General features: G+C 43.1%; 1 protein-coding gene across 2 annotated transcripts in view; it reads right to left on the bottom strand.

Moving 5' to 3' along the window:
* Nucleotides 1-19680, bottom strand: part of PPM1H (protein phosphatase, Mg2+/Mn2+ dependent 1H) — a 243754-nt gene that overhangs the window by 8448 nt on the left and 215626 nt on the right. For both annotated transcript variants that reach the window (XM_021678641.1, XM_021678639.1), the window contains exon 9: nt 13437-13588. In XM_021678641.1, coding sequence (XP_021534316.1) covers nt 13437-13588 — 152 coding nt within the window. The remainder of the gene's footprint in view (nt 1-13436; nt 13589-19680) is intronic.

The following is a 19680-nucleotide window of genomic DNA, read 5'->3' as shown; positions in this document are numbered from 1 at the left end:
GAATATGGCACAGCCGAAGGCAGTGACAGGGGATTGGATTCCACTGCACGTGGGCCGAGGCTGGGAGGCGGGCTGAGGAGCCTGGCGATTCTGGAAGCTGGATGTGGAGCAGATGAAGGGCCGTTCCTGAATGCCTTATTCAGAATGCTTGGTCATACTGCATGAGAGAACTGCTAGAGCAGTTTGAAGTACTTGCTCTCTTCTAAGAAAGAATCTCCCTGGGAGACAAGTTTTGTATTTTGAGAACATTTTTCTTCTCTGGCCACAACTTTCAATATTGATCAGCAAAAGAAATTTCAATACTGATCCGCTGAAAGAAATGGCTGCCAGGGAGGGAGCTAACTTGGCACACGGCACAGGGCTTGGCTCAGAGGCTTCCTCAGGCTCTGAGTGGGAAGGAGCAGAGAAAGGACAGCAGGGGAGGGAGGAAAACAAAGAAAGGAAGAGGGCTGAAGGACTATGGGAAGGCCAGAAGCTCTTTTCACAATGGCACTAACAGTCAGGGTGGAAGGAGACCGATAAATCCTCAATTGTCTCTGTTGTCCCTGCCATTTCTGTGGCAGTTCTTCTTTCGCCTCTTCAGCAGAGCATACAAAGGGGCTCAGGGTGTGGGCGTGGGTTGCCAAGGGTCCAATCCTGGTTTTACCACGGCCCACATGGGCACTCTGGAAAAATTCCTGAGCCTCTTGGAGCCCCTCTTTTCTTACGTATAAATCTGGGATGATGACAGGGCAGACCTCAAAGGCTCCTGCAAGGAATGAATGAGATCCTTCCACAAAGCATTCAGCAGTCTCAGCACTTGGTCAGAGGTCAGTACCCACTATCATTTTCCTCATTAAACATAAGATGTCCTTCTTTTCCCCCAAGAGATTTGCCTTCAGTCATCCACCTCTTAGAGAGTCTGTTTCTCACAGGGACTGCATTTGAATCAGCACTGGTGTCAAAACTACGTCCATTTCAGGCCTCAGGCTATAACCCTGCTTTAAAGGCTTGAATAGTTCTAGTTGGGTGGGAACTGCTATTTGCCATTTAGATGGTACAGATCAGGGTCTTACAAGAGGGAGGTAGGTGGCAGGAACTGGGGAATTAATGGGTTCCAAATATTTGCATATAAAAGGCTGCCTCCATCTGCTGATGCCCAGCAGTAATAGAGTATGATGGGAACAGGAGGAGGAATATTCTTTGCATTCTGAGCAGGCCTTTGAAATTTAAGAGGTAGGAAAGCTCTCCCAAGCTTGGGAACATTGGCAGGGATCTATGGTGACCCGGTGGGCAGGGGGTGAGGGGTGGCTTGGAGAGGGCTCTTTATTGTATTTGGACCTGGGCAGCTCATCCCAGGAGGAGGCATCTCTCAGGCTCACTGCTGGGAGCTGAACCATACGGGTCCCTTGTCCGCCTCTAAACTCACCGAAGCCACTCGTGACGGCTTCTGTCCCCAGCCCAGGGAGCAGGTGGAATATCCTGAGACACTGGAATACCGACAGCTCTGTCCGTGACGCGGCCACGGTGTACCTCAGGGGTTAATGTGCCCGCAGGTACAAGGCTGCGGACTGGGGAGAGCGGCCGCACCCACAGGAGAGGGCGAAAACACCTGCCATGCATCGTCCAGCCCTCCACGCCTGGCACCAACTCCCCGGTTCCTTACGTGCTGCGTGTTGATTTTTGTTTGTATCCCAAACAGCACAATTTCAATGTGAGAGGGAGCAACAGAACATTTCCTTCTCTATCTTCCCTGGCAAGCCCTTTAAAATGCCCTGATCTTCCAACTAAGTGGCCACACAGCTCTGCTCCAGCGGCCATACAAAGAGCCGTGAGGCAGGAAAGAGGGGCCCGGCAGCGTGCTGTTCAGAGGCCATTATGGGCAGGGTCACAGACTGACTTCCCAGTTCCCATGGGTCTAAATATGCTCAACATTGCAAAAGAGACAAAAATGCCGATTTTATCTAGCCTTCAAATAGATCAAGCACTCACAAATTTGTTCTTCAAACATGTAATTGATATGGGGGGCAATGGGGGAAACCCTTTTTTGCATCTGAGGCATAGTTTTTCAAAACCACGTGGTGCTGGTAGGAATTAGTTCAGCTAATTTGTGGAAAGATCTCATAGAAAGAAATTTTGTCTTTTGCCAAAATAAATTTCATATTATCAAGGAAATACAAATTAGCAATACTAATAGCTGCCTGAGTAGCCTGCTGTCAGTGTTGGTGGCGTTTTTGCTAGTAACTTCCCACGGATTAATCTCTTCCTCATCAATGCACGCAGATCGGAGTCTCAGAGAGCATGGATGTGAAGAACGCCATCTCAAGTGTGACCATCAAGGAGGCTTCATTTTTTTAAAAGATTTTATTTATTTATTTGACAGAGCGTGTGTACACAGCATGGGGAGCAGCAGGCTCCCCGCTGAGCAGGGAGCCCGACGTGGGGCTCTATCCCAGGACCCCGGGATCATGACCTGAGCCAAAGGCAGACGCTTAACTGACTGAGCCACCCAGGTGTCCCAAGAAGCTTCTTTTGTTAGGGAAATGCTCTGTGGAATTTATGTTACATTGGTACTTACAGATTTAATACTCCATACAAAGCCCCTCAAGTGTCATGGCAGGGGGACTGAGGGTCAGTAGGTCCAAGTTACAGAGAGGTTTCCACAGGTTTCGGGCAATGAAGGACTGGCAAAGCCTCACAAAGTTTTGCCGGGGCATTTGGAACACGACTGCATACTGTGCTTTCATGTTTGGTTAACTGTTCTGTGGCCCTAGTTCCCTCTGGCTTTGCCCACGCCCTTCCCCCTCAGTCATATTGACAATTTATTACTTTCTGACAAAGTATTAAGCATCCTCTTTGAGTGTTCACACACTTGTCTCTATTTTGAATATTCTTCACAGGAGATCTACCACTAAATCTCCAGCTTATTAGAGGGGATAAGTCGATCCCTCGTTTGCCCCAGAAAACCCCTTCCAGGCCTTTCTCCAGCACCCTCTCCAAATTGTGCAGGATGTTTAGGCCTCAACAGAGAATCTTCCTGGTATTATAGAGAGCTACAGGTTGTGTAGCCCAACCTCTATGACTTCCAGCCACCCGACTCAGGTGCTAGCTTGGTTTATTTCCTATGAATGGTTCAATGTGTACCCCACAACGGACTCAGAACTGCCAACTCTGCTCTACTTCAGGGTGTGCTCCAATCAAAAGAAAAAAAGAAAGAGAAAGGAGGAAGGAAAGGAAGGAAAAAAGGAGGAAGGAAAGAAAGAGGAGGGAGGGAGGAAAGGGAGAAAGAGAAAGGAGGAAAGAAAAGAAAGCAAGCATGCCAATCGGCCAGCCAGTCCCCACCTTCCAACGTGATTAAATAGGTAAACCTTTGGTCCTGGGTTACATGGGGGGAGAAATGAATCCTTCTGGCCAAGGAAGAGCCCACAGAGCCTCTGCAGTTATAAAGTGGGTCCTTCCTCCTCACAGACATTATAACTTTGACTAAAACTTATTAGGATGACTTTCCCTCATATTTCTATTGCACAGGAAGATCAGAGTTGGAGCTCCCAGTTGGAGCAACACCCCCCGCCATGGCTTTTGGGACTGAGCTCCCCAAGGAGACACACTCATCCAGGGCACGAGTGTGGTGCCCACCTCCCAAATTACACACGGAAATGTGCAAATACGTCACACATGAAAGAGAAAAGTTTACATCACTTCTAAGCCATAAGTGTGAAATAAATTCAGTTTCTCTGAATTCCTAGTATTGTTTAAATTACAAAGGAGCAGACAGGGGTAGAGAATCCACATCTTGTGTTTTCACCATCAGGTTGCACAGACAGTTTGCTGATTATGGATCAGAATGAAGGAATTACACAAATTCCCTGTCATTATTATACACTTCCTTTTCTACAACTAATTTCCACATTCATTAATCTTGTGAGTTCCTGGGGTGCCTGGGTGACTCACTCGGTCAAGTGTCTGCCCTCGGCTCAGGTCCTGATCCCAGGGTCCTGGGATTGAGCCCCACATCAGGCTCCGCAGGGAGCCTGCTTCTCCCTCTCCCTCTGCCGCTCCCCCTGCTTGTGCACACACGCTCTCTCTCTGCCAAAAAATAAGTTTTTTTTTTTCTTAAAGATTTTATTTATATATTTGTCAGAGAGAGAGAGAGCACAAGCAGGGGGAACGGCAGGCAGAGGGAGAAGCAGGCTCCCAACTAGCAAGGAGCCCGATGCGGGGCTCCATCCCAGGACCCTGGGATCATGACCTGAGCTGAAGGCAGATGCTTAACTGACTGAGCCACCCAGGCATCCCCCCCAAAATAAATTCTTTAAAAAAAAAATCTTGTGAGTTCCTAAGGTCGGCCACAACTTGCATTTACCTCTCACACCTCGTGTGTGGACAGCACCGCACGCTCAGCCCAGTCAGCCATCCTGACCACTGGCTTCCTTGACTGCACCATGTTCTCCCTCCCCAGCTACAGCTCGCCCCTACCCTGCCCAGCTCATCCTTGTTTGTTCTTCAGGTTTAAGTTTAGATAGCCCTTCCTTTGGGAAACTTCCTTGGCTATCCCTTCCTCTAGGTTCGGCTCCTGTCTTTAATCACTTATACTATAACTTCCTTATGTTTCCATAACCCCCTCAAGACTCTAAACTCCCAGAGGGCAGGAGACAGGTCTGTTTGCTTCATAGATTTCTTCCCCAATATTAGCAAACCTTGCCTCATAAAACATGTCCTGAGTAATATTTCCCAAATGAATGAATCTGAATGAGAGTTATGTGGCAAAGAAGAAACCTCTGCCTACAAGGTTTTACTGCCTAAGGTCTCAAAACCCAACCAGAATTTTTTCTGATCTCCAGGCTGATATTCTTTTTCTTACCAATAAAACGGTGCTTATCTTACAACTGTCCCTTTCACTCATTCATCTACTGGATACGGAAGTCTTTCTTAGGCTTTGGTTTGCCATCTTCCCTGAAAGGCAGACATAAAACCTTTTTCTTTCTTGACCTGTTTGTTCCACAGAAATCCCTCTAAGCCCTGCCTCTGGAGGTAGCAGTTCTGATGCACCCCCGGAGCCTGCTCTCACCTGGCAGGCACCTGCCTGGTGACAACACTGTCCGTAGGTTACCATTCCCTGGAGGGCAGATTTGTTGCCATGGAGAGAGATGGGCTGGTAAGCAAAACCAAGCCAGCTTGGAGAGATTTAAAAAAAAAAAAAAGTGTTTCGTGCCTTTGCACTTGTACCTGTCAGCTGGCTTTGCAAAGCTTTATAAAAATAATCACAGTAGAGAAAACTGGTGAGAATGTTGCTAACAAGCAGGATATAAAACACAGATTAAAACCAAAGCTCAACAGGAGAAAAATCCATTTAAGTTCAAATGAAAGAATCTAAACAACTGGATACCAAACAAGTCGAGGAAGAGAGAGACAGCCTTGCTTCACTATTTTCCTAAACGAGTATTTTTCGTTGTGAAATATATGAAACATAGAAAAACAGCATCAAATACAGAGTAACAACAACAAACACCCATTACTGCTTAGTCATTAGCAGGAACTTCACTTTACAGAGATGTATGAGGTCAGTACTATTGGAACCCCCATTTTACAGAGGAGGAATCTGAGGCACTGAGAAGTTAAGAAACACAAGTCTAGAAGAAGCAGAACCAGGATTTGAACTCAGGCAGTCTGACTAGTTTCCATGTCTGTAAGCACCAGGCTACGCTGCCTCTCGTAGTTTACGTGCGAACAAATGCATACAACATATGTACAGTTTCAAATAACATGCATGATCATGTAGCTGCCATCGAGCTAAAGGAACAGTACCAGGAAGATCTCAGAAGCTCACTGTGGCCTTTTCTCAAGCACATACCCTTCCCCTCCCTGATAACTATTATCCTGAATTTTGGGTTAATTTTCTTGCTTTTTGTTAGTTTTAGTATCTATATACCTAAATGATATATTGTTAGTTTTCTGCTTCATGTCAATAGAATCATAATATGTGTATTCTTCTATGACTTACTTATTAAACTCAACATTATGTTTTTGAGATTCTTCCCTGCTAATGAGCACATCTTTGGTTCATTCCCTTTTTTTGAGCTATAAAGCCTTCTGTTCTTAGTTTATCCATCCTATGATTGGACACGTTGTTGATTCCAGCTTTTGTCATAAAAACAATTCTGTTGTATGAAATTTTAGCAGCACCACATCACCTGGATGGTCTATTAAAACACAAGCTGCTGGGTCCCCTCACTGGAGTTTTATTTGGTAGATTTGGGATGGGGCCTGAGAATTTGCATCTCTAACAAGTTCTCAGATGATGCCAATGCCACGTGTCTCAAGGACTACACTTTCAGAACCAGCGCTCCAGGGTACAGACCTAGGAGAACTTCGGAGTCACAGGACATGCAAAGGCCTAACTTCACCAGGTATGCCAAGGTGTCATCCGTCTGTCTACAGATTCACAAAGCCATCTGCCGTTACTTCGTGTTTGTAATTTGTACCTCTCTGCTTACTCCAGCTGTGTTTTTAAAATATATTTACTGGCCATTAACGTTCTTCTGTGTCATGAGTGTTTGGTTCTTGCTCATTTTTCTACTGGGTTGTTTGTGTTTCCTTTATTGATCTGTGAGAGTTCACTGTATTTTATGGATAGGAATCCCTCTTCAGTTATACAGGTTGCAAAAATCTTTTCCCAGTTCATAGCTTATCATTTTACTCTCTTTATGTTGTCTTTTGAAGAACGAAAGTTGCTAATTTTAATGCAGTTAAGGTTATCCATCTTTTATTGTTCGTGCTTTTTGGGTCTTAAGATATCCTTCTCTAAGATCATAAAGACGGTCTCTCCCAAACTGTTTTTTCTATTAGTTGTATTTATTTTGCCTTTCACATTTAAGTCTTAATTTTCATGGGCTTGATTTTAGTCTATAGTGTGAGGAAAGGATTCAATTTTAATTTTTTCTACACTGTTTTAGTTGTTCTGATTTTGTCTTAATATCTAGAAGGGTAAAACTCATACAGAAATGTCACAACATTCCTAGCATTTTGTTCTTCCATATACATCTTAGAATAAGTTTATGAACCTATATGAAAACCTCACTGGAATTCTGGTTATAACTGTACTGTCTCTAAAGATCCATCAGGGAGAATTAATATCTTTACAATGTACCTATGAAAGAACACATATATCTTCATAGTATGTTCACATTTAATTGCTGCTGCATCTGAGATATTACTGTTTTTTATTCCCAATGTTGTTTGTCACCCTTTGTTTTTGATTAGTCTTATGAGAAATTTACCTAATTTATTACCTTTTTTCCAAATTTGTTTTCGAGAAATAATTTGTGGTAAAATATACATAACACAGAACTTAGCATTTTAACCATTTTAAAGCATGTACAGTTCAAAGGCATTAAGTACATTCACACTATTGTACAACCATCACCACTATTTACCCTCAAAACGTTTTCATCTTCCCAAATTGAAATGCTGTACCCATTAAACACACAGTCTCTTTCCCCACCCCCCAGCCCGACAACAACCATGTTACTTCGTGAATCTATGAATTTGACTACTCTAAGTACCTCATATAAATTGAATCATACAGTATTTGTTGTTCCGTGTCTGGTTATTTCACTCGGTATAATGTCTATACCCACACCCATTTTGTAGCATCTGTGAGAATTTTGTTCTTTTATAAGGCTGATTAATATTCCATTGCATTATATGCCGCATTTTCCTCATCCATTCATTCGCTCGTGGACATATGGGTTGCTTCCACGTTTTAGCTATCGTAAATGACACTGCTATGGACATGGGTGTACAAATACCTGTTTGAGTCCCTGTTTTCACTTCTTTTGGGTATATATACAGAAGTGGATTGTCAAATCATATGATTATTATGTTTAATTTTTTTGAGGAACCACTATACTGTTTTCCGTAGCAGCTCCACCATTTTACTTTCTTAACAGTAATGCGCAAGGGTTCCAATTTCTCCACATTCTCACCAACTCTTGTTATTTTTTTTTGATTTTTGGTTTTTTGTTTTTTAAATAGCTATCCTGATGGGTGAGGCGATATCTCACTGTGGTTTTAATTTGCATTTTCCTAATGTGTTAGTTGCTTTAAACAATAAACTTTGACTTTATTATTAAAAAAAAAATTTAAATTTTTAATTGAAGTACAGTTGACATGTAGTATTATATTAGTTTTAGGTACACAACATAGTGCTTTGACAATTATATATTATGAAATGCTCACTGTAAGGGTAGTTACCATCTGTCACCAGACAACGTTACTACAATATTATTGACTATACTGCCTATATTGTACTTTTTCATCCCCATGATTTATTTTATATCTGGAAGTTTGCAACTCTCAATCCTCTTCACCTGTTCCTCCTCTCTCCTAGCTCCCATCCGCTCTGGCAACCATCAGTCTGTTGCCTGTATTTATGAGTCTGTTTCTGTTTGTCTGTTCATTTGTTGTGTATTTTAGATTCCATGTAAAAGTGAAATCATATGGTATCTGTCTTTCTTGGATTTAGTTCACTTAGCATAATACCCTCCAGGTATGTTGTTGAGAATGGCAAGATCCCCCCTTTTCTATGTGTATATACACATGTTCTTTATCCATTCATCAGTGGACACTGAGGTCGCTTCCATATCTTGGCTACTCTAAGTAAAACTGCAATAAACAGAGGGATGAATATATCTTTTTGATCTACTGTTTCCATTTTCTTCAGGTAAATACCCAGAAGTGGAATTACTGGATCATATGGTGCTTCTGTTTTTAATTTTTTGAGGAACCTTGCATATTGTTTTCCACAGTGGCAGCACCAATTTACATTCCCACCATTAGTGCACGAGGGTTTCCTAATTCTCCACCTCCTTGCCGAACTTGTTATTTATCTTTTTGATACTAGCAATTCTGTTGTTAGGTGCTATCTCATGGTGGTTTTGATTTGCATTTCTCTGATGATTAGTGACATTGAGCATCTTTTCATGTTCTGTTGGCCATCTGTAAGTCTTCTTTGGAAAAATGTCTAGTCAGGTCCTCTACGCATTTTTTGTCTTTTATTCCCTCAGAGTGTTGAGTTACAGGAGTCTTTATATATAACCCTTTATTGGATATATCATACTGCAAAAATCTTCTCCCACTCAGGAGGTTGCCTTCTCGTTTTGTTGATGATTTCCTTTACAGTGCAAAAGTTTTTTAGTTTGATGTAGTCCCAATTATTTATTTTTGCTTTTGTCTCCCTTGCCTGGGGAAACATATCCAGAAAAATATTGCTAAGGCCAAGAGTTTATGGCCTATGTTTTCTTTTAGGAGTTTTATGGTTTCAGGTCTTTAATCTATTTTGAATTTATTTTTGTGTATGGTGTAAGAAAGTGGCCCAGTTTCATTCTTTTACATGTAGCTGTCCAGTTTTCTCAACACCATATGTTGAAGAGACTGTCTTTCCCCACTGTATATTCTTGCCTTTGTAGATTGACTATTAAAATGTGGCCTTATTTCTGGACTCTCTATTCTGTCCCCTTGATTTATGTGTCTATTTTTATGCCAGTACCATGCTGTTTTGATTACTACAGCTTCATAGTATATCTTGAAATTTGGGATTATGAGATCTCCAGCTTTGTTCTTCCTTCTCAATCTTGCTTTGGTAATTCAGGGTCTTTCGTGGTTCCATACAAATTTTAGGATTATTTGTTCTAAGTTCTGTGAAAAATGCTTTTGGGGGGGCGCCTGGGTGGCTCAGTCGTTAAGCGTCTGCCTTCAGCTCAGGTCATGATCCCAGGGTCCTGCAATCGAGCCACGCATCGTGTTCCCTGCTCTGCGGGAAGCCTGCTTCTCCCTCTCCCACTCCCCCTGCTTGTGTTCCCTCTCTCGCTGTGTCTCTCTCTGTCAAATAAATAAAATCTTTAAAAAAAAAAAATGCTTTTGGTATTCTGATAGAGATTACATTGAATCTGTAGATTGCTTTGAGTAGTATGGACATTTTACCAATATTTGTCCTTCTAATCCATGAGCATGGAATGTTGTTCCATTTCTTTCCGTCTTCTTCCATTTCTTTCATCAATGTCTTATAGTTTTCAGAGTAAGGTCTTCACCTCCTTGGTTAAATTTATTCCTAGGTATTTTATCCTTTTTGATGCAATTTTAAAGGGGACTGTTTTCTTACATTCTCTTTCTGCTAGTTTGTTATTAGTGTAGAGAAACTCAACAGATTTCAGGATACTGATTTTGTATCCTGCAACTTCACTAAATTCATTTATCATTTATTTTTATTCAATATTTGTTCTCTATTTTCTTATCTATAATTTTTTCCTTCCATTACTCTGTGTTTATTCTGCTATTTTCACTTCTTAAATTAGATGCTATTGTAGAAATAAGGACCGCAGACCTAAAATTTAAAGTTAGGACAGGTGTTTCCTAATGGCCTGCACTCAGGAAAAGAACACATGGTCCACAAGCAGATAGCTCCACTCCTTTGGCTCCTAGAGTCTAGAAGTTATAAGAGGCCTTATGTACATATTTATGTGGATAATATAGGCAGAAATGGCCCCATAACACACATCAGTCCTCAAGGTCCTAGTCTGAGAAAATCTTTCCCTGTGGTAAGGAGTCTAGAGCTTGTGGCCAGGGGTTCCTGGTGTTATAGTGGGGAGTCTTGGAAAGAGCTATCTTATGACATGGAGAGGATGTAGCTATTTCTGGCAGGTCAGGGGTGACTGGAGTCTTCATCTATGCATAGCTCATTAAATTAGACCAAAAAAAAAAAAAAAAGACTCAAAGTTCAGCCTTTGAAGCTTTGATATGTGGTATTCTTCCCATTATTCAAACCCAAGTAATTTATTTTTTAAGATTTATTTGAGAGAGACAGCACGTGAGAACGAGCATGAGCACTAGAGAGAGAGTATCTCAAGCCGACTCCACGCTGAGCGCAGAGTCCGACATGAGGCTCCATCCCATGACTCTGAGATCACATCCTGAGCCAAAACCAAGAGTTGGACACCCAACCAACTGTGCCACCCAGGTGCCCCCAAACCAATAAAATTTCTAATTTTATTATAATTTTTTGATTTATAAATTTTTAGAAGTCTGGTTTCTGATTCCATGTAGGTTTTCTCTCCCTTGATTAGTCTAACAGTTATACATTCTATTTGTTTTATAGTTTTCTTAGCTATTTAAACACATTAAAGATGAACCATGAGAGACTGTGGACTCTGAGAAACAAACTGAGGGTTCTAGAGGGGAGAGGGGTGGGGGGATGGGTTAGCCTGGTGATGGGTATTAAAGAGGGCACGTACTGCATGGAGCACTGGGTGTTATACGCAAACAATGAATCATGGAACACTACATCAAAAACTAATGATGTAATGTATGGTGATTAACATAATAAAATAAATAAATAAACACATTTAGAATCTAAGGCTAAACTTTTTTTTTTTTTTAAAGATTTTATTTATTTATTTGAGACCGAGAGAATGAGAGAGAGAGAGAGAGCACATGAGAGGGGGGAGGGTCAGAGGGAGAAGCAGACTCCCCGCTGAGCAGGGAGCCCAATGCGGGACTCGATCCAGGGACTCCAGGATCATGACCTGAGCCGAAGGCAGTCGCTTAACCAACTGAGCCACCCAGGCGCCCTAAAGCTAAACTCTTTTAAGAGAATCTCTTTTCCAGTAGAATCACAGCACTCTGTAACTGATTTGCTATCCCCCCTTGCCAATTTATTGTGCTGTTTTTATTTAGTATCTCAATTCTATCATTTTTAGTACCACACATTAGACGTTCTTGTTTCTGTTTTATATAGCCAATGTATCTACAAATTTATTACTATCCTAGCTTAATAATCCATTTTACTTCTCAGATCTTCCATCTGGGACCATTTCCTTTTCTTATCTGAGTACATCCTTTAGAAAATTTTCTTCAGAGCAGTTTGGTTGGCCTTAAAATTCCTCAGGTTGTGTTTTGCCTGAAAATGTCTTTAATCTATCCTCTTTAATGGTATTTTTACTACATAGGAAAATTCTTTCATGTATGTTAAAAACACTTTCATGTTAATAAAATATTCTTAGACAACTGAAGATGTAACTCCACTGTCTTTTGGATCCTATTGTTGTTTCTGAAAAGTCAGCTTTCATAGTCTAAATATTATTTATATAGATCTGTTTTGTCTTTCTTTCCAACTGCTTTTATTATTTTGTTTGTTTAAAGTTCTTCAGTTTCATTATGAAATACCTACTTATAATTTTCATTTCTTCTGCTCGAGATCTGTTGGGCTTTCTGTATCTTCAGTTTACTATCAATCAACAATTCTGGAACTTTTTCTTTTTCTTCTCATCTACAGTATTTCCTTTTGAAATTCTATTGCGAGCATCTTAGGTCATTCCCCTAGTCTCATAATCTCTTTTTTTTTTTAAATTTTCCCTCTTGTCTCTCAGCCATTTTCTGATCAATTTTCCAGCTCACCAGTGTTTTATCTCTAATCTGTTTAATGCACTGAATTTTTAATTCTTATTTTAAAAATAAATCTCTAGAAGTTCCATTTCCTTATTTTTAAAATCTGTGCAATTTATAGTCTCTTGTCCTTGTTCCTATTTTCAACACTTTAAAAAACATTTCTGAAATGTTAAAATATTTATATTTTTGACTGATAAATTCAAGAATGAATTGTTTATAGGTCCCACTCCACTGTCTGCTGTTTCTACTGGCTTTTTCTCATGGTGACTTGTCTCCTTGTGTTCTAAGTGAAAGCTGCCTTTCTCGAGAACCGAGGGGATTTCTGTTTATTTCTGAGTCACCTAGAATTGTTTGGGGTATTTACACTGCCATTATCCTACAAATGAAAACCTACTCTAAATATTCTCTCCTTTCTCAATGTTTCTCAAAAATCATTTCCCAATGAATAAAAATCGATGCTGGGAGCATTTGGTATTACTCTCAACAGGAGGATCACAAACTGGATTATTCTCACTTCGGAATTACAAAGAAAGACTGTGAGAAACATGCTGCTGAAGTATCTTACAAATCAAATTCTTTGGGTCACCTGGGTGGCTCAGTCGGTTAAGCGGCTTGCCTTCGGCTCAGGTCATGATCCCAGGGTCCTGGGATCGAGTCCCGCATCGGGCTCCTTGCTCAGCAGGGAACCTGCTTCTCCCTCTGCCTGCAGCTCCCCCTGCTCGTACTCTCACTCTCTCTCGCCCACACTCTCTCTCTCTAACAAATAAATAAATAAAATCTTAAAAAAAAAAAAAATCAAATTCTTTACCACTTGCATCTAGGTTCAACTTGAGGATTTTTATTCGGCTGTGAAAGTACTACTAATAAGAAATGTCCCTTCTACAGTTTGGTTCCTAATCCATCCATATCAGCTCTACAGCAAATCATGAATGATGGAAAGTGCATGATTATTTATTTCAGTCACACCATGAAAACTGGCTCGAGGAACAACCCTACCATCACAGAAATGCACAAACCTGTGAGGGTCATCTGGATCACAGTTAGGAAGAAACTGAGTGATGGCTTCTGCCACTTCTTCATTTGATAAAACATCCCAGAGTCCATCAGTGGCCAAGATCAGCACATCATCTGATCCATGCTCATATTTGGAGAGATCGTAGACTCTTACCTGAAAAGAATCGGAATATTCCTACTTAAGAAGTTGGGAGCACATTATTTCCCACAACAAATGAGCTTCTGAATTCCTTTCTCTTTTCCCATCTAGCCTAGGTATTTTTAGGTATGCACTATAAGGTACCTGGTTGTGGAGCCAGCTTTGTGGCCAGGGGTAGCCTCCTTCGGAGACTTGCCGTATAGACATATGGGGCTCACCAGGGGGGCCTAATAGTTGACAAGGAAGAATGAATGGAAAATGTAATAATGCCTGAGACATAGCTAGAACAATACTTATAGTCGATACTGTGCTAGCCAGAAGAGCAGTCAGAGGCTTGCCTCCTTCCTCCTTCCACATTCATCCATTCCACAAAGACTTAACTAAGGGCCTGCTCTGTGCCAGGTGCTCTAAGTATAAAGATGAATAGCAGATTTCCCTGGTTCTGGGCTCTGTCTGTGGGGGAGAGAAAGCCAGCCTCAGATCTTTAGTAGTTGCTCTGTGTGTATTTGTCTAGGACTGAAGGAGACACACTTATTTAATGGGCTCACATGAATCACTTTCTGGTTTACCTGTTTGAGGCCCTAGGGGCAGGGCTCCTCTCATGTAAGGATAGGGCTCAGAGCTATACTCAGATTTGAAGGGCCTCAATCTAGCCTCAGTTATAAAGGACACATGCTAAGTCTGAATCTCCAAACTGTATCTTGGCAAACGTGACATCTTTCCTCATCTCTAGTACCTGGAAGGACCTGGATATTTCAATATCCGCCCAAACTCTTGGAGAAGAACAGTATAACCTTGACAAAACTAGTAAGAATAAAAATGAAGCAGTATTTGGGTTAGGTCGCAAATCTATTTTCACCCAACTCTGGCAAGAAAAGAGTTTGGGGTTTCATTACTATTCCCTCCTAATTTGGCAGAACCAGCCCTGTGTACACCACCTCACGAGCTAAGGATAAACGCAGGTCAGTTTTGTCAATCTTCTAGTTCCTTCAGCCCCCTCTTTTCTCTCTCCTGTCTTCTAAAAGCAAGTCTGAGTGAAAGCTGTAGGCCAGGGGAGGGGCAGGGAGAGGAAGGAGGTTGGAGTTTAAGCAGCTGCGTGCCCCATCACACACAGTCAGTGTTAGGTCATCTCAAACCTACAGAGAATTCAATTCTAAGAGGCCTACAGACTGCTCAAATCCACATCTTTGAAAACCATGCCTCCTATGTTTTAGAAAGGTTTGCTCCGGCCCGTGACACCCTGACATAGGGCGGTCCTGTGGACTAACAGCCTACACCCAGCAGCAGAAAACAACAAAAATACCACATACCTACCCACAGAGCCCTTGGAAAATGAGCTCAAATGAAAAGCATCCTCCAGGTACCACGCCTCTGTGGCCTGCTAACTAGGTGGTAACAATTAGCTAGTGGCCCAGTGCACGGCCCACACTCAGGGGAAGAGAACTCAGGGGTATACTGGACTGGCTTTTAACATTTTCTCAAAAGGGATATCCACTTTAAGGATGAGTTTACCTCCTAGAGAAGGCACTGTGCCTTATGAGGCCAAATTAAAGAAAACAACAAGGAGAATCTTCAGTTTACAGCAGACTGGAAAGTCCCAAATGCCAGAATTCTATCCTCAGGCCACTGAACTCATGTGGTCTAGTTTTCCCTCCATAGAAGCAACCAAATCCCCTTTGCTGTATTTTCTTGTGATTCCTGGGTGTCACAAATGTTCTAGCAGTGCTTCTCAAATGCTAATGTGCCTAGGAATCCACTGGGGATCCTGCTAAAATGTGGATTCTAATTCAGCTCTGGGGTGTGGCTGGAGAAGCTTCATGTCTAGCTTACTCCCCTGTGATGCCGATGCTGTGGGTCCTGGGACCGCACTCTGAGTAGCGAGGCTGAAGAGGATTCCTACAGGCCCAGGCTCGCAAACAAGGAGATCCAGGGCTTGGTGGCCTCCATGAGGCCTCTGAGGCAGGCTTTAGAGAGGACAGCAAATGTTGGCTCTGGCCTCCCCAGTCCTGGCTCACTACGCTGTAATTGCCAGGATGCAATGACTTTGCTTGAGAGAGACTGCTCACTTCTTCTTGGGGTCTATCTACAATACACTTCTGCAATAATCCAAACTCCACAGAATAAAAAGTGTTATGGGAGGTGGGGAGATGATGTTGGGTACTCCAGTTCCAGTCTTATGCCTCTAGCTAAATGGGAGATTCCATCTGTCTTCTAGCTCCTTCTACAGGAAAGATTTCCAGGTCTGAAGATAACATCCATTTAATTTCAGGACTACCCTGGGTTTAAGGTGCCAGAATCTCTTCCAGTGCTTTTCTGCCGGCCAAACATATGTAGAGATTCGAGTTGTTTAAGCTGAAGTCATCCTGCCCACTACCCAAAGGGAAATCTAGCCAACAGAATGGGTGTGGACTGATACAGAGAAACATGTCAGAAAACACTCGCTTCAATTCCATCAATAAATTGAATCCTTCCCTAATTCCACTATTCACATTTCCACACACAGCTCCCTAATGCTGTTTCATTAGCCAACAAGAAAATCCTTTCAAAACCATTCTCAAGTATTTTTAATGTAAATAATAAAAAGCTGGTCTCAACCCTGTTCCCTGAGGCACTCCCCAATTAACATCCTTTTAGGTTTTTATTGCTACCCTTTATTTCCTGCCCTTTAGCCAATTTCCAAAGGACTCTGCCAACTTTCCACTTACAACTCGTGTTTTATACATTAACCTGTGATGCAGAACATTTTGTGAAAAGGCTTTCAGAAAAACTGGGCTGCAGCACAGGACAACACACTGCACGCCCATCCTCCCTGGCGGCAAGGGCTCCAGAGGATCCTGGCGGGCTCTGGAGTCCTGACCTCCTCTCCCCAGAGCTGTTGTTGGCCTTCCTCTATCAGACCACACTCACCTCTCCAAAGCTCCCTCTTCAATTCTGGAAATAGCTTCTTGATATTCCAGGAAGCCTCACATTAAACTAATGGCTCGGAGGCTCCCCAGGACTCAGACACCAGGAAGAGAGAGTCTCTGCGGGCCCCAGTCAGGGAGAGATGTACCATGCAAATGTCTCTGTGTGATGGAGAGCTGGAGAACAAGGTCAGGGCTGCTCATGGCTCCTTCCAATGTTCCCAGCTGCCAAGAAGGGACAGAAAGGCCACAGGAAGCTTAGAGATTCTTGCAGTTTTTGAGAGCAGTATCATTTGAGCAGCTGAGAGATGGGGCCAGTGTGGATCCGTCTGCCCTCCCAGAAGCGCCTTTATGTGTTTATTGAGCACTTACGATGTGCCAACTACTCTTCTAGGCACTGCAGATACAGCTGTGGACAGAAGTGACAAAGTCCCTCACAACTTCTTTGGAGGGTGGGAAGGGCAGAGGGAGAGGGAGAGAGACAATCTTAAGCAGGCTCCATGCCCTTGGAGCCCAATGTGGGGCTCGATCTCATGACCCTAAGATCATGCCCTGAGCCAAAATCAAGAGTCAGAGGCTTAACCGACAGAGCCATCCAGTCCCTCACAACTTCTACACTAGTACATGAGACAGACACACAACTCCAACGTCAGAAGAGGATAGGTGCTCTGAAGAAAAGTCCGAGTAAGAAGAATGACAAGATGGGGTCACTGGGTGATGGACATTAAGGAGGGCACGTATGTAATGAGCACTGGGTGTTACATAAGACTAATGAATCACTGAACTCTACCTCTGAAACCAATAATACATTGTATGTTCATTAATTGAATTTAAGTTAAAAAAAAAAAGAATGACAAGAGTCCTTTTAGAACATGGCTATAGTAGGCCTCTCCGGGAAGGCACTGTTTGAACAAAGATCCAAACAACTGAGGTGATTTCCCACAGGCCCCTTCCTTACTCTGGACGCGGTGTTAGACTGGGGGTGCAGTGCCCCCCTCTGCTGCCACAATCCTGAAGGACACCAACAAGCAGTGTCTGTTCCTCTTCCCCGGTCCTTGCAGTCACAAGCCTGTGCACCCCCCAGCACAGCTCTCCCTAGCTACACCTGTTTGGGTCCCTTTGTTTGTCTCTGCCAGACTCTCATGTGATCATGCTCAGACTCTCCTGTGCTTAAGAATCACCTGGGGTTGGGGACGCCTGGGTGGCTCTGTCGGTTATGCGTCTGCCTTCAGCTCAGGTCATGATCCCAGGGTCCTGGGATCGAGCCCACATTGGGCTCCCTGCTCGGCAGGGAACCTGCTTCTTCTCCCTCTCCCCTCTGCCTGCCGCTGCCCCTGCTTCTGCTGTCTCTCTGTCAAATACATAAAATCTTTAAAAAAATTCACCCGGGGTGCTCATGGAACAACTTGAGATTCAAGGGCCCACCTTTAACATTCTGATTGTGTCGATCTGAGCAGGCATCAGCTTCTTTAGACAAAGGCCAGCTAATTCCAATGCAAGTGGCGGGGGAGCCTTGCCTGGGAAACACTGTCAGAGGCAATAAGCTCCTCAAGGGGCAAGGTCTGAGTTGTTCTCTCTGCTTCTGTCGCCAGAACACACAGCTTAGCGTTTGGTAAGCAGTCAATAAACAACCAAGAGAAGCATTGGCCTCACTGCACATTTACCCTTATTCTGCCTACAGCAAACACACAGTGAGTTGGTCCTCTTCTCTTCCCTCCCCAAATTCACCCCCTGGCCAGAGATCCCACTTTGCATTTCTTCTGTGGGCCTCACAGTATTTTTCATAGTAAATAACAGTAGATCTTCAGGACATAGTTGCTGAGACCAAGAATAAATGAGAGGAAGGGAGGAAGAAAACTAATTCAGTGTCGGAGGTCTAGTCAGAGGCTGCTCTAATATGGTGACCGAGCAGATTTCGCTCGTTACCTCCGACGAGCCATCACCAAAAATGCAATGTGCTGATATTTAATGGAAGTCGCAGACTCTCTCCTTTTCTTTCCCTGTCCTCACTGGAGCTGCTAACAAAAAACTCAGTGTAAGGGAGGGAGCAGGAAGGAGCCTGGGGGCACAGAAGACCCTTGGCTACTGTGCCCGAGTGAGCCGAGTGCCAAGTGCTGTCCCCGGGCCCTCGGCGGCAAAGCACTTAGAGACGCCCTTAATGTCATCACCGGGCACCTACTGACACAGGAGCTTGCGACAAGCAAGTCTTTCATCCAGTCCCACCACTTAGTGCTCAGCCGCAGGCTGCTGCTTCAGCACTTGTGGAAAATGTGTGTTCGCCTCTCCGCTCTATTACGGAGGGAACTTCGGTGGCACGTTAAGATGGTTCATATGGGTGTAAGCTGATGCTGGCTTCTCGAAGCTACTTTTAAAAAAGAGCCCATCAATTCTTCCATTTGTCAAATCTCGGCTGCTTCTCTAAGATGCCCTGGTGGCTTTTACAGCTTTATCAACTCAGCAAATTCGCCCAACCTTTCTTCCCTCTGAGGTACTCAGCAGAGGCCCATGAGCTCCCACAGCTCAGGCCTGGCTTTTCTGGAGGAACGAGAGCCTGCCTTTGGGATCAGAAGTCCTCACTTCAGGTCTCCGCTTCTAACCAGCTTTGGGACTTGAGAGAAGCCATTTATTTTCTTTTGCTCTCAATTTTCTCATCTCTGAAATCATTGTTTAAAAATTGAAAAAAAATACGTTAACGCCTATTCCACCCCTCTCACAAAGCTGTTAGAAAGATCAAATGAGATAACGTGGAAGGAAACTACAAATTCTAAGGTACCATGAGTTATTATTAGATGGTGCTGATCTCAGGGCAGTACACCTGAAAGTAAGCTAGTTGGTGGAAGGAGATGAGTAAGAGTGGGCTCAAGGGCCTTGGGGTTCAAGTACAAGTCTCATTTAAAGTAACAGGGATTGGGAGTCTCAGCAGTGTTCTTGGCAGAAAAGCTAGACGGTTCCCAAGATAAAGGATGCCAATAGGTGGTAGAAAATAAGGAGAGGACAAAGTCTTATCCTCTATACCCCATGTAGCCAACTCAAAAGCTCAACCTAGAGAACTTTGAATATGGCACTTGTACCAGAAAAAAATAATACTTCTTTGTGGTCCTATAAACCAAGCAGATTATTTCAATGTTGGCATTCTGGCAAACTGTCAAGATAGCATCCAGATTCTCTCTTGTGATTCTATCTATACTACGTCATGAAACACAC

Source organism: Neomonachus schauinslandi, chromosome 5 (assembly GCF_002201575.2).
Source record: "Neomonachus schauinslandi chromosome 5, ASM220157v2, whole genome shotgun sequence".
NCBI lineage: Eukaryota > Metazoa > Chordata > Mammalia > Carnivora > Phocidae > Neomonachus > Neomonachus schauinslandi.
Note: the sequence above shows the minus strand (reverse complement) of the source record. Positions and strands in the feature narration are given on the sequence as shown.